Here is a 14,676-nt window from a genome sequence, read left to right on the forward strand (position 1 = left end):
CCAAACCTTTCACAGTCTACTCTGAGTTAATAGTTTACCACATTAAGTAAATGTAGAAGCTTTATAATCAGATAGGTCCTTTTACCCTTTCCCCTTTATGTTATAATTGTCATAGGTGTTCCATCTACCTACACTGAAAACTCCATTTTTTTGCCTTCAATAATCATACATGTTTTTATGAAAAACTTGAGAGAGTCTCTACTTTTTTTTTTTTTGGAGACAGAGTCTCACTCTGTCGCCTAGGCGGGAGTGCAGTGGTGTGATCTCAGCTCACTGCATCCTCTGCTTCCCCGGGTTCAAGCGATTCTCCTGCCTCAGCCTCCTGAGTACCTGGGATTACAGGTGCATACCACTATGCCTGGCTAATGTTTGTATTTTTAGTAGAGAAGGGGTTTCGCCATGTTAGTCAGGCTGGTCTCAAACTCCTGACCTCGTGATCCGCCAGCCTCAGCCTCTCAAAGTGCTGGGATTACAGGCGTGAACCACTGCGCCCGGCCGAGAGTCTCTACTTATTGACTCTTTTTGTTGCTTGTCTTTCATTCCTGAAGTTCCAAATTCCTCCCTGGTATCATTTTCCAGCTAACTTTCTTTACCTTTTCTTGTAGTGCAGGTCTTGTAGCAATGCATTTGCTTAATTTTCTTTCATCTGAGAATATCTCTTTTGTCATCAGTCCTAAAATATATTTTTACTGGATATAGATTTCTGGGTTGACAGTTCTTTTCTTTCAGCACATTAAAAATATTGTTCCACTGTCTTCTGGTTTCCAGTCTTCAATAGCAAATTTGTAATTATTTGAGTCATTGTTCTTCTATATGTCATCTGTCTGTTTTTTCTGGCTACTTTCAAAACTCTTGTTATTTTTTGGTTTCCAGCAGTTTAATTATGATGTGTCTGGGCATAATGTTTTGTCCCATCTCAGGTATGATGAACATTTTCAATCTGTAAATCTATATCTTTGACCAAATTTTGGAAGTTTTTTGCCATTATGTCTTCAAATTTTTTTACGTACCAATTATTTTCTCCTTTCCTTCTGCAACTCCAGTGACACAAATGTTAGACCTTTTGATATTGTCCCACAGATGCATCATTGACATGATGTTCATTTTTTTCAGTCTTATTTTTTCTCTTTGTTCTTCACAGTAGATCATTTATATTGATCCAATAGATTCAAGTTCACTGACTTTTTTTTCATCTTCTATTGAGTCTATCCAGTGAAATTTTGATTTCACATATTGTGTTTTTCTGTCTCTAAAATTTGGATCTGTATTTTTTTTAATAGTTTTTATTTTTGTGATGAGAACTTCTGTATTTTCATTTACTTCAGTTGGGTTTGCCTTTACCTCATAGATAAAGTATTAATCACTGCTTTAAAAGTTTTGTCTGTTAATTCAACATCCGGGTCACCCTGGAGTTGGGATCTGTTTATTATCTTTAACCCTCAAAATTGGTCACATCTTCCTGCTTTCTTCTATGTCAACTAATTTTAAGTTGTATCCTAGACTTTTTTTTTTTTTTTTTTTTTTTTGAGATGGAGTCTTGCTCTGTCACCCAGGCTGGAGTGCAGTGGCATGATCTTGGCTCACTGCAACCTCTGCTTCCTGAGTTCAAGTGATTCTCGTGTCACAGCCTTCCTAGTAGCTGGGATTACAGGCGCCCACCACCACACCTGGCTAATTTTTTTTATTTTTAGTGGAGACGGGCTTTCACCATGTTGGCCAGGCCGGTCTTGAACTCCTGACCTCAAGTACTCCACCTGCCTTGGCCTCCCAAAGTGCTGGGATTACAGGCATGAGCCACCATGCCAGCCTAACGTTTCTAATATTATATTTTGAGACTCTGGTTTCTGTTAAAATCCTCTAAAGAATATTGTATCTTTTGTTTGTTTGTTTGTTCTAGCAGGCAGTCAGCCTGGTTAAATTCCAACTGTAAGTGATCTCTCCTATGCACAGTGGCTCCAATGTTAGTTTAGTTTTCAAAGCTTTCATTATACTCCTATAGGTCTGTCCCATGCATGCACAATTCAAGGGGGATTCTGAGATATATGCCAGTTCACACACAGTATTAAGGGGTCCACTTTCTAGCTCACATCTCTCTAGGTTACCCCCTATGCTCTCCAGATCCCAGGAGCTACATTTCTCAGAAGTCTTAGTTACGATCAATGATAGCAAGAGAGAGAGCCCATAGTGTGCTTCGTCGTTGGCCAGTACTGGGAGTCCAGTTTTCTTTATTGAAAACAGAAAGTAATTTCATTTTTATTGTAGAAAAGATAAACACAAATGAAAAAGATAACCATAAATTTTAGAGATATTTCACATTAACATTTTGCTGTATAGATTTTCAGACTTTTAGAGTCACAAAACAAATAAATAACTTCTAAAATAATAATAGCTTTATTGATATATACAGTTTATTCTTGTCATTCATAGTGGTTGTGTTATATAAAGTTGTTACAAACACTGAATCAGGAAATACTGAATTTTTGCTCCTAGGGGAGATACTGGGGTAGATTCCTGCAAGCCTCTGGTCATACCATTTTTGTCAACTAATCAATACATAACCTTATTTTATATATATTTTTCTTTAAAACACCTTATTTAATATATATGGTTGATCTGTTAACATGAACTCACAGCCAACAGCACTGTAACTCATGCTGGAATGAAGCTTATCTAACATGCATATTTTTTCCATAAGGTACACCACTGCGTTTTTGTGCTTAGTAATAATAGATAGTACTTCAGCTATGCATGGGGACCATTTTAACAGTGAAATCACCAACATAGAACACAAAAATGCAAAAACTTGGCACCAAATAGACTGCAAAAAGAACACTTATTTACAGTATGAGAGCTGAAACAAAAAGGCAGAGTATCACCTTGGTCAGCCTCAGTTGGCAACATGCATATTGGATGACTCAAATTTTTCACAGCTCTGTGCATGTCTGCAAAGGCCTGCAAAAGCACCATGAGTATTGGGATTACACATAAATTTTAGTGAATAGGCAAATTTGCAAATATGGAATATGCAAATTATGATGACTATAATTCACATATACAATTGACCTATTTAAAGTATACAGTATTTTTAGTATTTACAGGGTTGTGCAAAAATCACAGGTTGTGTTTGTGGCATTAACCACAATTAATCTGAGAACATTTTCATCACCCCCCGAAAAGTCCTGTACCACGCCACTTTTCCCTTTATCCCCACCTCCAGTCCTATGCAACCACTAAGCTATTTTCTGTCTTTACAGATTTGCCTATTCTGGGTAGTCTGTATAAAGGAGACCATGAAAGATGTGGCCTTTTGTGACTGGCTTTTTTCACTTAGCATGTGTTTTCAAAATCCATTGATGTAGCATATAGCAGTACTTTGTTCCTATTCATTGCTGAAAAATATTCCATTTTGTGCATAGAGCACATTTTATTTATCAATTCATCTATTGATGGAAGTTTGGCTTATTTCTTCTTGGCTATTAGGAATAATACTGCTGTGAACATTTGTGTACAAGTTTTTTTTTTGTGGGCATATTTTTCACTTCTCTTGGGCGTATTATACCTCATAGTGGAATTGGTGGAACGTATGATAACTGTGCTTAACCTTTTGAGGACCTGCCAAACTGATTTTTCCAAAGTGGCTGCACCATTTTTCATTCCCACCAGCAGTATATGAGGGCTCAAACTTCTCCATATCCTCACCAACACTTGTTACCTGTATTTTTAATTATTGCCATCCAAGTGGGTGTGAAGTAGCATCTCACTGTACTTTTGATTTGTATTTTCCTGTTAGCTAATGATGTTGAACACCTTTTCATGTGCTTACTGACCATTTGTATATCTTGTTTGGAGAACTGTTAGATGCTTTGCCCATTTTGTAATTGGGTTATTTGCGTTATGATTATTGAGTATGAGAATTCATAATATGTTCCACATACAAGTCCCTTATCAGATACATATGATTTGCAAATGTTCTTCTGTTCTGTGGGTTGCCTTTCACTTTCTCGATGGTTTCCTCTGCAGCACAAAAGTTTTTAATTTTGATAAAGTCCAATTTGTCTACTTTTTCTTTCATGGTTTGTGCTTTTATTGTCATATCTAAGAAACCATTACCTAAGCCAAAATCACAAAGATTGACTCCTATGCGTTCTTCTAAGTCTTATAGTATTAGCTCTTATATTTAGGCCTATGATGCATTTTGAGTAAATTTTTGTGTATAGTGTTAGGGAACGGTCCAACTTCATTCTTTTGCATGTGGATAACCTGTGTCCCAGAATCATTTGTTAAAAAGACGTTTATTTTTCAATTGAATTGTCTTGGCGCTCTTATTGAAAATCAACTCATTATAAATGTAAGAGTTTATTTCTGAACTCTCACTTTTATTCCATTGATCTATAGCATATCTATCCTTGTATTAGTACAATTTGTCTTGATTATTATATCTTTGTAGTAAGTTTTGATGTTAGAAAGAGTGAGTACCCTAACTTTGTTCTTTTTCAAGACTGTCTTAGCTATTCTGGGACCCTTGCATTTTCACAAGAATTTTAGGATCATCTTGTCAATTTCTACCAAGAATCAACTGACATTTTGATGGAGATTTATTAAATTTGTTGATCGATTTGGGGAATGCTGCCATCTTAACAATATTGGGTCTTCCAGTCCATAAACATGCGATGTCTTTCCATTATATAGGTCATCTTTCATTTTTTTAAAACAATGTTTTGTATGTTTCAGAGTATAAAATTCACACTTCCTCTGTTAAATTTCTAAGTGTTTTATTCTTTTTGAAGATACTGTAAATGTAAATTTTTTCTTAATTACTTTCTAGATTGTTCGTTACAAGTATAGAAATACAATTGATTTTTGTATATTGATCGTGTATCCTGCAACCTCGTTGAAAGATAAATAACTCTTAAACTTAAGAGATGAAATAATTTTAAACTTTTTATTTCTAAAAGTTGGAGATCATTATTTGACCCATATAATGTCCAAGTAGATATACCAAGTTATGTTATAAGGCTTTCCAGGTAAACATGGGTGAAAATTAGCCTGTTTCCTCCATGCCATTCCAGTTGATTGATGTAATATTTTCTCTGGACTCATGCCCACTAAGAGGGTTGTATAAATTCAAAGTGATCATATATATAATTGAAATATTAACGAATCTGGCTATTTATCCTAGATTCTATTCCAGGCGCACTCATGACAGTGATTTCAAGTGACCACTTTAAAAGAATTTTCATTCTGAGCATTTTAATTTTTTGTTTATTCATATTTTTGACCTGAACCCTTTTCTTCGATTTATTATTTTATGTTTGGTTAATTCCTTCTGAAACGGCTTCCTTTCATTCTTTTTTGATTTTATTCTTTATATTCACTTTTTTTTCCCTTTCTTTATCCAATTGAGCCCAAGTTTGCAAAAGAAAAGGATAAAAAGATCAAAATGGTTCATGGGGTAGTTTTTGGTAATTTTGTCACTTTGTGTGACTGGACCTTCTAACAGGCTTATGATGGATATCAATCAGGATTGAGCACTGAATTCCAAGCTCCACTGGCATTTCAGTCTGGCATAGATAAAGAAGAAGATAAGAAAGAGGTATGTAATGATACTGCTTTTGGACCCTAACATTTCTACTATGATAGTATTAATATTTGAGAAATTGGAAACAATTTGTTGTGTCCTAACACATGAAAGAGCTAATACTACAAATTTCATAAATCAAATAAAAGTTGCTTGACTCATTATAATGTGTTGAATTTCTTTTCCAAGCTCCTATGAGTTAGGGTACATTGATGTGAAATCAATTATTTGATACTAATAAATTTCTCCAGCTAATGTATATTTGCCACTATAACTTATTTAAAGGAAGATAATTACTTTATGGCTTTCTTTTTTTTTTTCTCTCTTTTCAATCTAAAGTTAGTTTAAACCAATAGTTCTTAACCCTGGCCATTCACCAGAATCAGATGGGGAGCTTTTTTCAAAATACAAATATGCCTAGATCTAAACCAGATATACCAAATCAGTATCTGAAAACGCAGGTTTAGGGCATTTTTGTTTTTTAAAAATACCACTGGTGATTCTGATGCATCCTCAGTATTAAGAGCTACTATTTAGACCTTCAATAATTTTTACCAAAAAGTCCTGCACTACTTTGGTATATACATAGACATGCTTTTTGCTCATTGAATAGCTTGTGTATTTAAAAGAGTATATATAAATCCAGAGGTATGAACAGATCACACACAGTCTAGTAGCACTTGCTTTTATTCTACTTGTTTCATTTATGAGTCTGAGGCTTTAGTATACCTCAGCCCTTCTACCCTCCTCCGTGCCATGTTAGGCTAGAGTAAAGAGTAAATACTTTCTCTGGTTTGCCTATTAACATGTAATAGCTATGTGCTTGAAAATATAAAATTATTGTGTGTGTGACATCCTGAGTGACCATAGACAGAAGGAAATAAAAGACTTAATCCCATGTAACTTCTATATTATCTGTTTTTGTTTGCTTGTGTTTGTTTTTGTCTATGGTATAAGAATATTTTTCTTCTTTGGAAATTCCTCTGAAAGCAGAATCTTAGTAATTTTAACTTCTTTCCTTTAGCGTCAAAAGCAGTACCTGAGACATAGACGACTTTTCATGGATATTGAGAGAGAACAAGTAAAAGAACAACAAAGGCAAAAAGAACAAAAGAAGAAAATTGAAAAGTAAGTTATTTGATCTGCCCTGTGAGCCTTAAATTGCCAATTAAGATGTTTTTGGAAGATGAACTTTAGAAAAAGGTAATGGTTTTGCCCTCTGATTCATATTGAAAACAGCTATTTTTTATCTGGGTGAAGTATTGGAAGATGGTGAACAGCTATGGTTTGGTTTTTTGGTTCGATTTTCTATTAGACTTGATTTTTCTAGGGCAATTTTAGGCTCACAGCAAAATTGAGCAGAAAGTACAGAGAGTATACCCTCTGCCCCACAAATGTGTAGCCTCTCCTACTGCCACTATCCTGCACCATAGTGGTACAATTTATTAGAATTGATGAACCTACATTGAGACATTATTATTACCCAAAGTCCATAGTTTACGTTAAGGTTCACCTTTGGTGTTAGGCATTCTATGGGTTTTGACAAATACATAATGTCATGTGGCTACCATTATGGTATTATACAAAGTGCTTTCGCTTCGCTAAAATCCTCTGTGCTCTGCCTGTTCCTCCCTCTTTACACCCTATCCTGTGGTAACCACTGAGCTCTCTGCTGTCTGCATGGTTTTGCCTTTTCCAGAATGTCATATAGTTGGAATCATACAGTATGTATGTAACCTTTTCAGATTGGCTTTTTATACTTAGAAATATGCATGTACGTTTCCTCTAGTGCTTTTTTATGGCTTGATAGCTCATTTATTTTTAGCACTGAATAATATCCCATTATCTGAATGTATCACAGTTTAGTTATTCATTCACCTACTGAAGGACATATTATTTGCTGCCAATATTTAGCAATTATGAATAAAGCTGCTTTAAAATCTATGTACAAGTTTTTGTGAGGGCATACATTTTTAGCTCATTTGAGTAAATAACAAGGAGTATGATTGCTGGATCATATGGTAAAAATATATTTAGCTTTATAAGACACTACCAAACTGTCTTCCTAAGTGGCTATACCATTTTGCATTCCCACCAGCAAGGAATGAGAGTTCCTGTTGCTTGACATCCTTGCCAGCATTTGGTGGTGTCAGTATTTTGGATTTTGGCCATTCTAGTAGGTGTGTAGTAGTGTCTCATTGTTTTAATTTTCACTTCCCTAATGACATATAATATGGAGCACCTTTTCACATGCTTGTCATCTGTATATCTTCTTTGGTGATGTGTCTGTTCATTTTTCTTATTGTTGAATTTTAAGAGTTCTTTGTATATTTTGAATAACAGTTCTTTATCAGTCTTTTATAAACATTTTTTCCCCAGTCTGTAGCATGTCGTCTCATCTGTTGACAGTATCTTTTGCAGAGCAAAATGAAGTCTGCCTAATCAGTTCTTTCTTTCATGGATTGTGCCTTTGGTGTTATATATAGAAAAAGTCGCTGCCATACCCAAAGTCACTTAGATTTTCTCCTGTGTTACCTTCTAGGAGTTTTGTAGTTTTGCATTTTACATTTTTCTCTATGATCCATTTTGTTAATTTTTGTGAGAGGTGTAAGATCTGTGTTTAGAGTCATTTTTTTTCATTGGATGTCCAGTTGTTCCAGCACCATTTGTCGAAAAGACCATCTTTTATTAATCATATTGCCTTTGCTCTTTTGTTAAAAATCAGTTGACTGCATTTATGTGGCTCTGTTTTTTGGACTTGGTTCTCTGTTCTGTTCCACTGATCTCTTTGTTCTGTTCCATTGATCTATTTGTCTTGATATTTGTCATACCACACTGTCTTGATTATTGTAGCTTTACTTACATATTTTTATTGATACATAATAATTGTACATATTTATGGGATACATGTAATATTTTGATACCATGCAATGTATATGATCAAATGTGTGATGTGTAATGATCAAATCAGAGTAATCAGGATATCTGTCATCTCAAACATTATGATTTCTTTGTATTGGGAACATTTCAAATCTTCTAGCTGTTTTGAAATATACAATAAATTATTGTTAACTAGAGTCACCCTACTGTGCTACCAATAAGTAGAATTTATTCTGCCTATCTAACTGTATGTTTATACCCATTAACCCATTCTTCATCCCCTCCTCCCTTCCCACCCTCTGGTTAACTATCATTCTACTTTCTACCTCTACGGGATCAGCTTTTTTAGTTCCCACATGTGAGTGAGAACATGCAATGTTTGTCTTTATGTGCCTGGCTTATTTGATTTAACATAATGACTTCCAGTTCCATCTGTGTTGCAGCAAATGACAGGATTTCATTCTTTTTTGTGGCCGAATAGTATTCCATTGTGTATATGTACCACATTTTCTTTGTGTCCCTCTGTTGAAGACACTTAGGTTGATTCAATATCTTGAAAATTGGGAATGGTGTCACAGTAAACATGGGGGTACAGGTATCCCTTTGATACACTGATTTCTTTTCCTTTGAATAAATACCCAATAGTGGAGTTGCTGGATCATCTGGAAGTTCTGTTTTTAGGGTTTTTTTTTTAGAAATCTCCATACTGTTTTCCGTAATTTCTGTATTAATTTACATTCCCACCAACAGTGTATAAGAGTTCCCTTTTCTCTACATCCTCACCAGCTTTTGTTACTTTTTGTTGTTTTGATAATTGCCATTTTAACTGTGGTGAGATGATATCTCATTGTGGGTAAGTTCAGTTGATCCTCAGGCACCTGGATGACAAGCATGAGTGCCTGCAGTGGCGGCAGTGGTTGAGGCAGACCTGCCCTCAGGCCCTTTAGTTCTATACCTGGGTGCTGGCGACAATGGGTGTGGCATGTAGCTTTATAATAAGTCTAGAAGTCGGGTAATTTCAGTCTTTCAACTTTTTCTTTTTAATGTTGTGTTGGTTTTACCTCTCTACATAAACTTTATTTATTTATTTATTTATTTATTATACTTTAAGTTTTAGGGTACATGTGCACAACGTGCAGGTTAGTTACATATGTATACATGGGCCATGTTGGTGTGCTGCACCCATTAACTCATCATTTAACATTAGATATATCTCCTAATGCTATCCCTCCCCCCTACCCCCACCCCACAACAGGCCCTGGTGTGTGATGTTCCCCTTCCTGTGTCTATGCGTTCTTATTGTTGAATTCCCACCTATGAGTGAGAACATGAGGTCTTTGGTTTTTTGTCCTTGCGATAGTTTGCTGAGAATGATGGTTTTCAGCTTCATCCGTGTCCCTACAAAGGACATGAACTCATCATTTTTAATGGCTGCATAGTATTCCATAGTGTATATGTGCCACATTTTCTTAATCCAGTCTATCATTGTTGGACATTTGGGTTGGTTCCAAGTCTTTGCTATCGTGAATAGTGCTGCAGTAAACATACGTGTGCATGTGTCTTTATAGCAGCATGATTTATAATCCTTTGGGTATATACCCAGTAATGGGATGGCTGGGTCAAATGGTATTTCTAGTTCTAGATCCCTGGGAATCGCCACACTGACTTCCACAATGGTTGAACTAGTTTACAGTCCCACCAACAGTGTAAAAGTGTTCCTATTTCTCCACATCCTCTCCAGCACTTGTCGTTTCCTGACTTTAATGATCACCATTCTAATTGGTGTGAGATGGTATCTCATTGTGGTTTTGATTTGCATTTCTCTGATGGCCAGTGATGATGAGCATTTTTTCATGTGCCTTTTGGCTGCATAAATTCTTCTTTTGAGAAGTGTCTGTTCATATCCTTCGCCCACTTGTTGATGGGGTTGTTTTTTTCTTGTAAATTTGTTTGAGTTCATTGTAGATTCTGGGTATTAGCCCTTTGTCAGATGAGTAGATTGCAAAAATTTTCTCCCATTTTGTAGGTTGCCTGTTCACTCTGATGGTGGTTTCTTTTGCTGTGCAGAAACTCTTTAGTTTGATTAGATCCCATTTGTCAATTTTGGCTTTTGTTGCCATTGCTTTTGGTGTTTTAGACATGAAGTCCTTGCCCATTCCTATGTCCTGAATGGTAATGCCTAGGTTTTTTTCTAGGGTTTTTATGGTTTCAGGTCTAACATTTAAGTCTTTAATCCATGTTGAATTAATTTTTGTATAAGGTGTAAGGAAGGGATCCAGTTTCAGCTTTCTACAGATGGCTAGCCATTTTCCCCAGCACCGTTTATTAAATAGGGAATTCTTTCACCATTTCTTGTTTTTGTCAGGTTTGTCAAAGATCAGATGGTTGGAGATACATGGCATTATTTCTGAGGGTTCTGTTCTGTTCCATTGGTCTACATCTCTGCTTTGTTACCAGTACCATGCTGTTTTGGTTACTGTAGCCTTGTAGTATAGTTTGAAGTCAGGTAGCGTGATGCCTCCAGCTTTGTTCTTTTGGCTTAGGATTGACTTGGCAATGCGGTCTCTTTTCTGATCCCACAGAAATACAAACTACCATCAGAGAATACTATAAACACCTCTACGCAAATAAACTAGAAAATCTAGAAGAAATGGATAAATTCCTCGACACATACACCCTCCCAAGACTAAACCAGGAAGAAGTTAAAATCTCTGAATAGACCAATAACAGGCTCTGAAATTGAGGCAATAATTAATAGCTTACCTACCAAAAAAAGTCCAGGACCAGATAGATTCACAGCCGAATTCTACCAGAGGTACAAGGAGGAGCTGGTACCATTCCTTCTGAAACTATTCCAATCAATAGAAAAAGAGGGAATCCTCCCTAACTCATTTTATGAGGCCAGCATCATCCTGATACCAAAGCCTGGCAGAGACACAACAAAAAAAGAGAATTTTAGACCAATATCCCTGATGAACATCTGTGCAAAAATCCTGAATAAAATACTGGCAAATGGAATCCAGCAGCACATCAAAAGGCTTATCCACCATGATCAAGTGGGCTTCATCCCTGGGATGCAAGGCTGGTTCAACATACGCAAATCAATAAATGTAATCCAGCATATAAACAGAACCAACAACAAAAACCATATGAGTATCTCAATAGATGCAGAAAAGGCCTTTGACAAAATTCAACAACCCTTCATGCTAAAAACTCTCAATAAATTAGGTATTGATGGGATGTATCTCAAAATAATAAGAGCTATCTATGACAAATCCACAGCCAATATCATACTGAATGGGCAAAAACTGGAAGCATTCCCTTTGAAAACTGGCACAAGACAGGGATGCCCTCTCTCACCACTCCTATTCAACATAGTGTTGAAAGTTCTGGCCATCAGTTGCATTTCTTTTTCTTTCTTTTTTTTTTTTTTTTTTTTGAGAGAGTCTCACTCTGTTGCCAGGCTGGAGTGCAGTGGCGTGATCTCGGCTCACTGCAACCTCTGCCTCCCTGGTTCAAGCGATTCTCCTGCCTCGGCCTCTTGAGTAGTTGGGACTACAGGTTATGAGTTTTTACTGTGCCCCTTAGAGCTTAACCCCAGTTGTCTTGACAAACTTCATTGTGCTTACTGACTTCTAAACAATGCATAGAAAGTTATAATGGGCCGGGCGCAGTGGCTCACACCTGTAATCCTAGCACTTTGGGAGGCTGAGGCAGGCGGATCACCTGAGGTCAGGAGTTTGAGACCAGCCTGATCAACATGGAGAAACCCCGTCTCTACTAAAAATACAAAATTAGCCAGGCATGGTGGCTCATGCTTGTAATCCCAGCTACTCAGGAGGCTGAGGCAGGGGAGTCACTTGAACCCAGGGGGCGGAGGTTGCAGTGAGCCAAGATCGTGCCATTGCACTCCAGCCTGGGCAACAAGAGCAAAACTCCGTCTCAAAAAATAAATAAATAAATAAATAAATAAATAAAAGTTATAATGAAATCTAATATGAGGATTTACTTCATCAGATATTATTGACATACTATGCATAAGGCACTAAACAAAGTGCTAATATGTGTAATAGTTTGAAATTTGTGAAGTGCTATAAAATATAAAGCAATAACACATTTATTTTGAAATACTGTATATAATACTATAACAAAATTGTTGTAGATTACTGTAAAGTGCTAGAAATGTGTTCAAATAGCATAATGAATAGTCTTTGGGGTCTTTTTGGTTTTGTTTTTTATAATTTCAACTTCTATTTTAGATTCGGGGGTACAGGTGCAGGTTGGTTACATGAGTATATTGCGTGATGCTAAGTTTGTGGCATAAATGATCCTGTCACTCAGATAGTAAGTATAGTACCCAATAGGTAATTTTCAGCCTTTGCTCCTCCCCTATCCCTCCCTCTAGTAGTCTTCAGTGTTTATTGTTTTCATTTTTGTGTCTATGTGTACCCAAAGTTATCTCCCACTTATAAGTGAGAACATGCAGTATTTGGTTTTCTGTTTCTGTGTTAATTCGCTTAGGATAATGGCCTCCAGCTACATCCATGTTGCTGTAAAGGACATGATTTCATTCTTTTATATGGTTGCATAGTATTCCATGGTGTATACATACCACATTTTCTTTATCCAGTTCACCATTGATGGGCACCTAGGTTGATTCTGTGTCTTTGCTGTTGTGAATAGTGGTGCGATGAACATATGAATGCATGTGCCTTTTTGGTAGAAGGATTCATTGAACCAAATTATGGGATTGCTGCGTCAAATGGTAGTTCTAAGTTCTTTGAAAAATCTCCAAACTGCTTTCCACAGTGGCTGAACTAATTTACATTTCCACCAACAATGAATAAGCTTTCCCTTTTCTCTGCAGCCTTGCAATTATCTGTTATTTTTTGACTTTTTAGTAGTATCTGTTTTGACTGGTGTTAGATGGTATCTCATTGTGGTTTTGATTTGCATTTCTCTGATGATTAGTGATGTGGAACATTTTTTCATATTTATTGGCCACCTATATATCTTCTTTTGAGAAGTATTTGTTCATGTCTTTTGCCCACTTTTTAATGGGGTTTTTTTTTGCTTTGCTTGGTGTTTTTTTTTTTTTTAGGTGGAGTCTCACTCTGTCTAGTGGCACATTCTCAGCTCACTGCAATGTCTGCCTCCCAGATTCAAGTGATTCTCATGCCTGTCTCCTGAGTAGCTGGGACTACAGGCATGTACCACCATGCCCAGCTAATTTTTGTATTTTTAGTACAGACAGGGTTTCGCCATGTGGGCCAGGCTGGTCTCGAACTCCTGACCTCAGGTGATCCACTCGCCTTGGCCTCCTTATTTGGGGGAATTACCGGCATGAGCCACCACGCCTGGCCAGATTGTTTAAATTCCTTATAGATACTGGATATCAGACCTTTGTCAGGTGCATAGTTTGTAAATATCTTCTACCATGCTGTAGGTTGTCTGTTTATGCACCTGATAGTTTCTCTTGCTGTGAGGAAGCTCTTTAGTTTGAGTCCCATTTATCAATTTTTGCTTTTGTTGCAATTGCTTTTGAGGATTTAGTCATAAATTTTTTGCCAAAGCTAATGTCCAGAATGGTACTTCCTGGGTTTTCTTCTAGGATTTTTATAGTTTGAGGTCTTACATTTAAATCTTTAATCCATCTTGAGTTAATGTTTGTGTATAGTAAAGGTAGGAGTCCAGTTTCATTCTTCTGCATTTGCCTAGCCAGTTATCCCAGCACCATTTATTGAATAAGGAGTCCTTTCCCTAATGCGTAGTCATTGGACCTAAAAGTTTCCTAGTTCCTTTTCAATGCTATTTCATCTTAATGAAAAAAAAAACTTTTAATTAGTAATCCATTTCTTCTCTTGTATTACTAACAAGTTGTCCTTCATCTTAATGGGCAACTGTTTCTGTAATAGAAGTATTATTATTATTGTTATTATTATTTTTTAAGACGGAGTTTCACTCTTGTCGCCCAGGCTGGAGTGCAATGGCACGATCTCGACTCACCGCAACCTCTGCCTCCCGAGTTCAAGTGATTCTCCTGCCTCAGCCTCCCAAGTAGCTGGGACCACAGGCGTGTGCCACCATGCCCAGCTAATTTTTGTATTTTTAGTAGAGACAGGATTTCACCATCTTGGCCAGGCTGATCTCGAACTCCTGACCTTGTGATCCACCTGCCTCGGCCTCCGAAAGTGCTGGGATTACAGGCGTGAGCCACC

General features: G+C 36.7%; 1 protein-coding gene across 8 annotated transcripts in view; it reads left to right on the plus strand.

Moving 5' to 3' along the window:
* Window positions 1-14,676, plus strand: part of CCDC15 (coiled-coil domain containing 15) — a 91,245-nt gene that overhangs the window by 46,610 nt on the left and 29,959 nt on the right. For 7 of the 8 annotated variants that reach the window (XM_063635601.1, XM_063635603.1, XM_055273609.2 and 4 more), the window contains 2 exons: window positions 5,501-5,593; window positions 6,603-6,706. In XM_063635601.1, coding sequence (XP_063491671.1) covers window positions 5,501-5,593; window positions 6,603-6,706 — 197 coding nt within the window. Of the gene's footprint in view, window positions 1-5,500; window positions 5,594-6,602; window positions 6,707-14,676 lie in introns of those variants that run through there. The other variant, XR_008656805.2, reaches the window with a different exon arrangement.

The sequence above is a fragment of the Symphalangus syndactylus genome, chromosome 3 (assembly GCF_028878055.3).
Source record: "Symphalangus syndactylus isolate Jambi chromosome 3, NHGRI_mSymSyn1-v2.1_pri, whole genome shotgun sequence".
Classification (NCBI taxonomy): Eukaryota; Metazoa; Chordata; class Mammalia; order Primates; family Hylobatidae; genus Symphalangus; species Symphalangus syndactylus.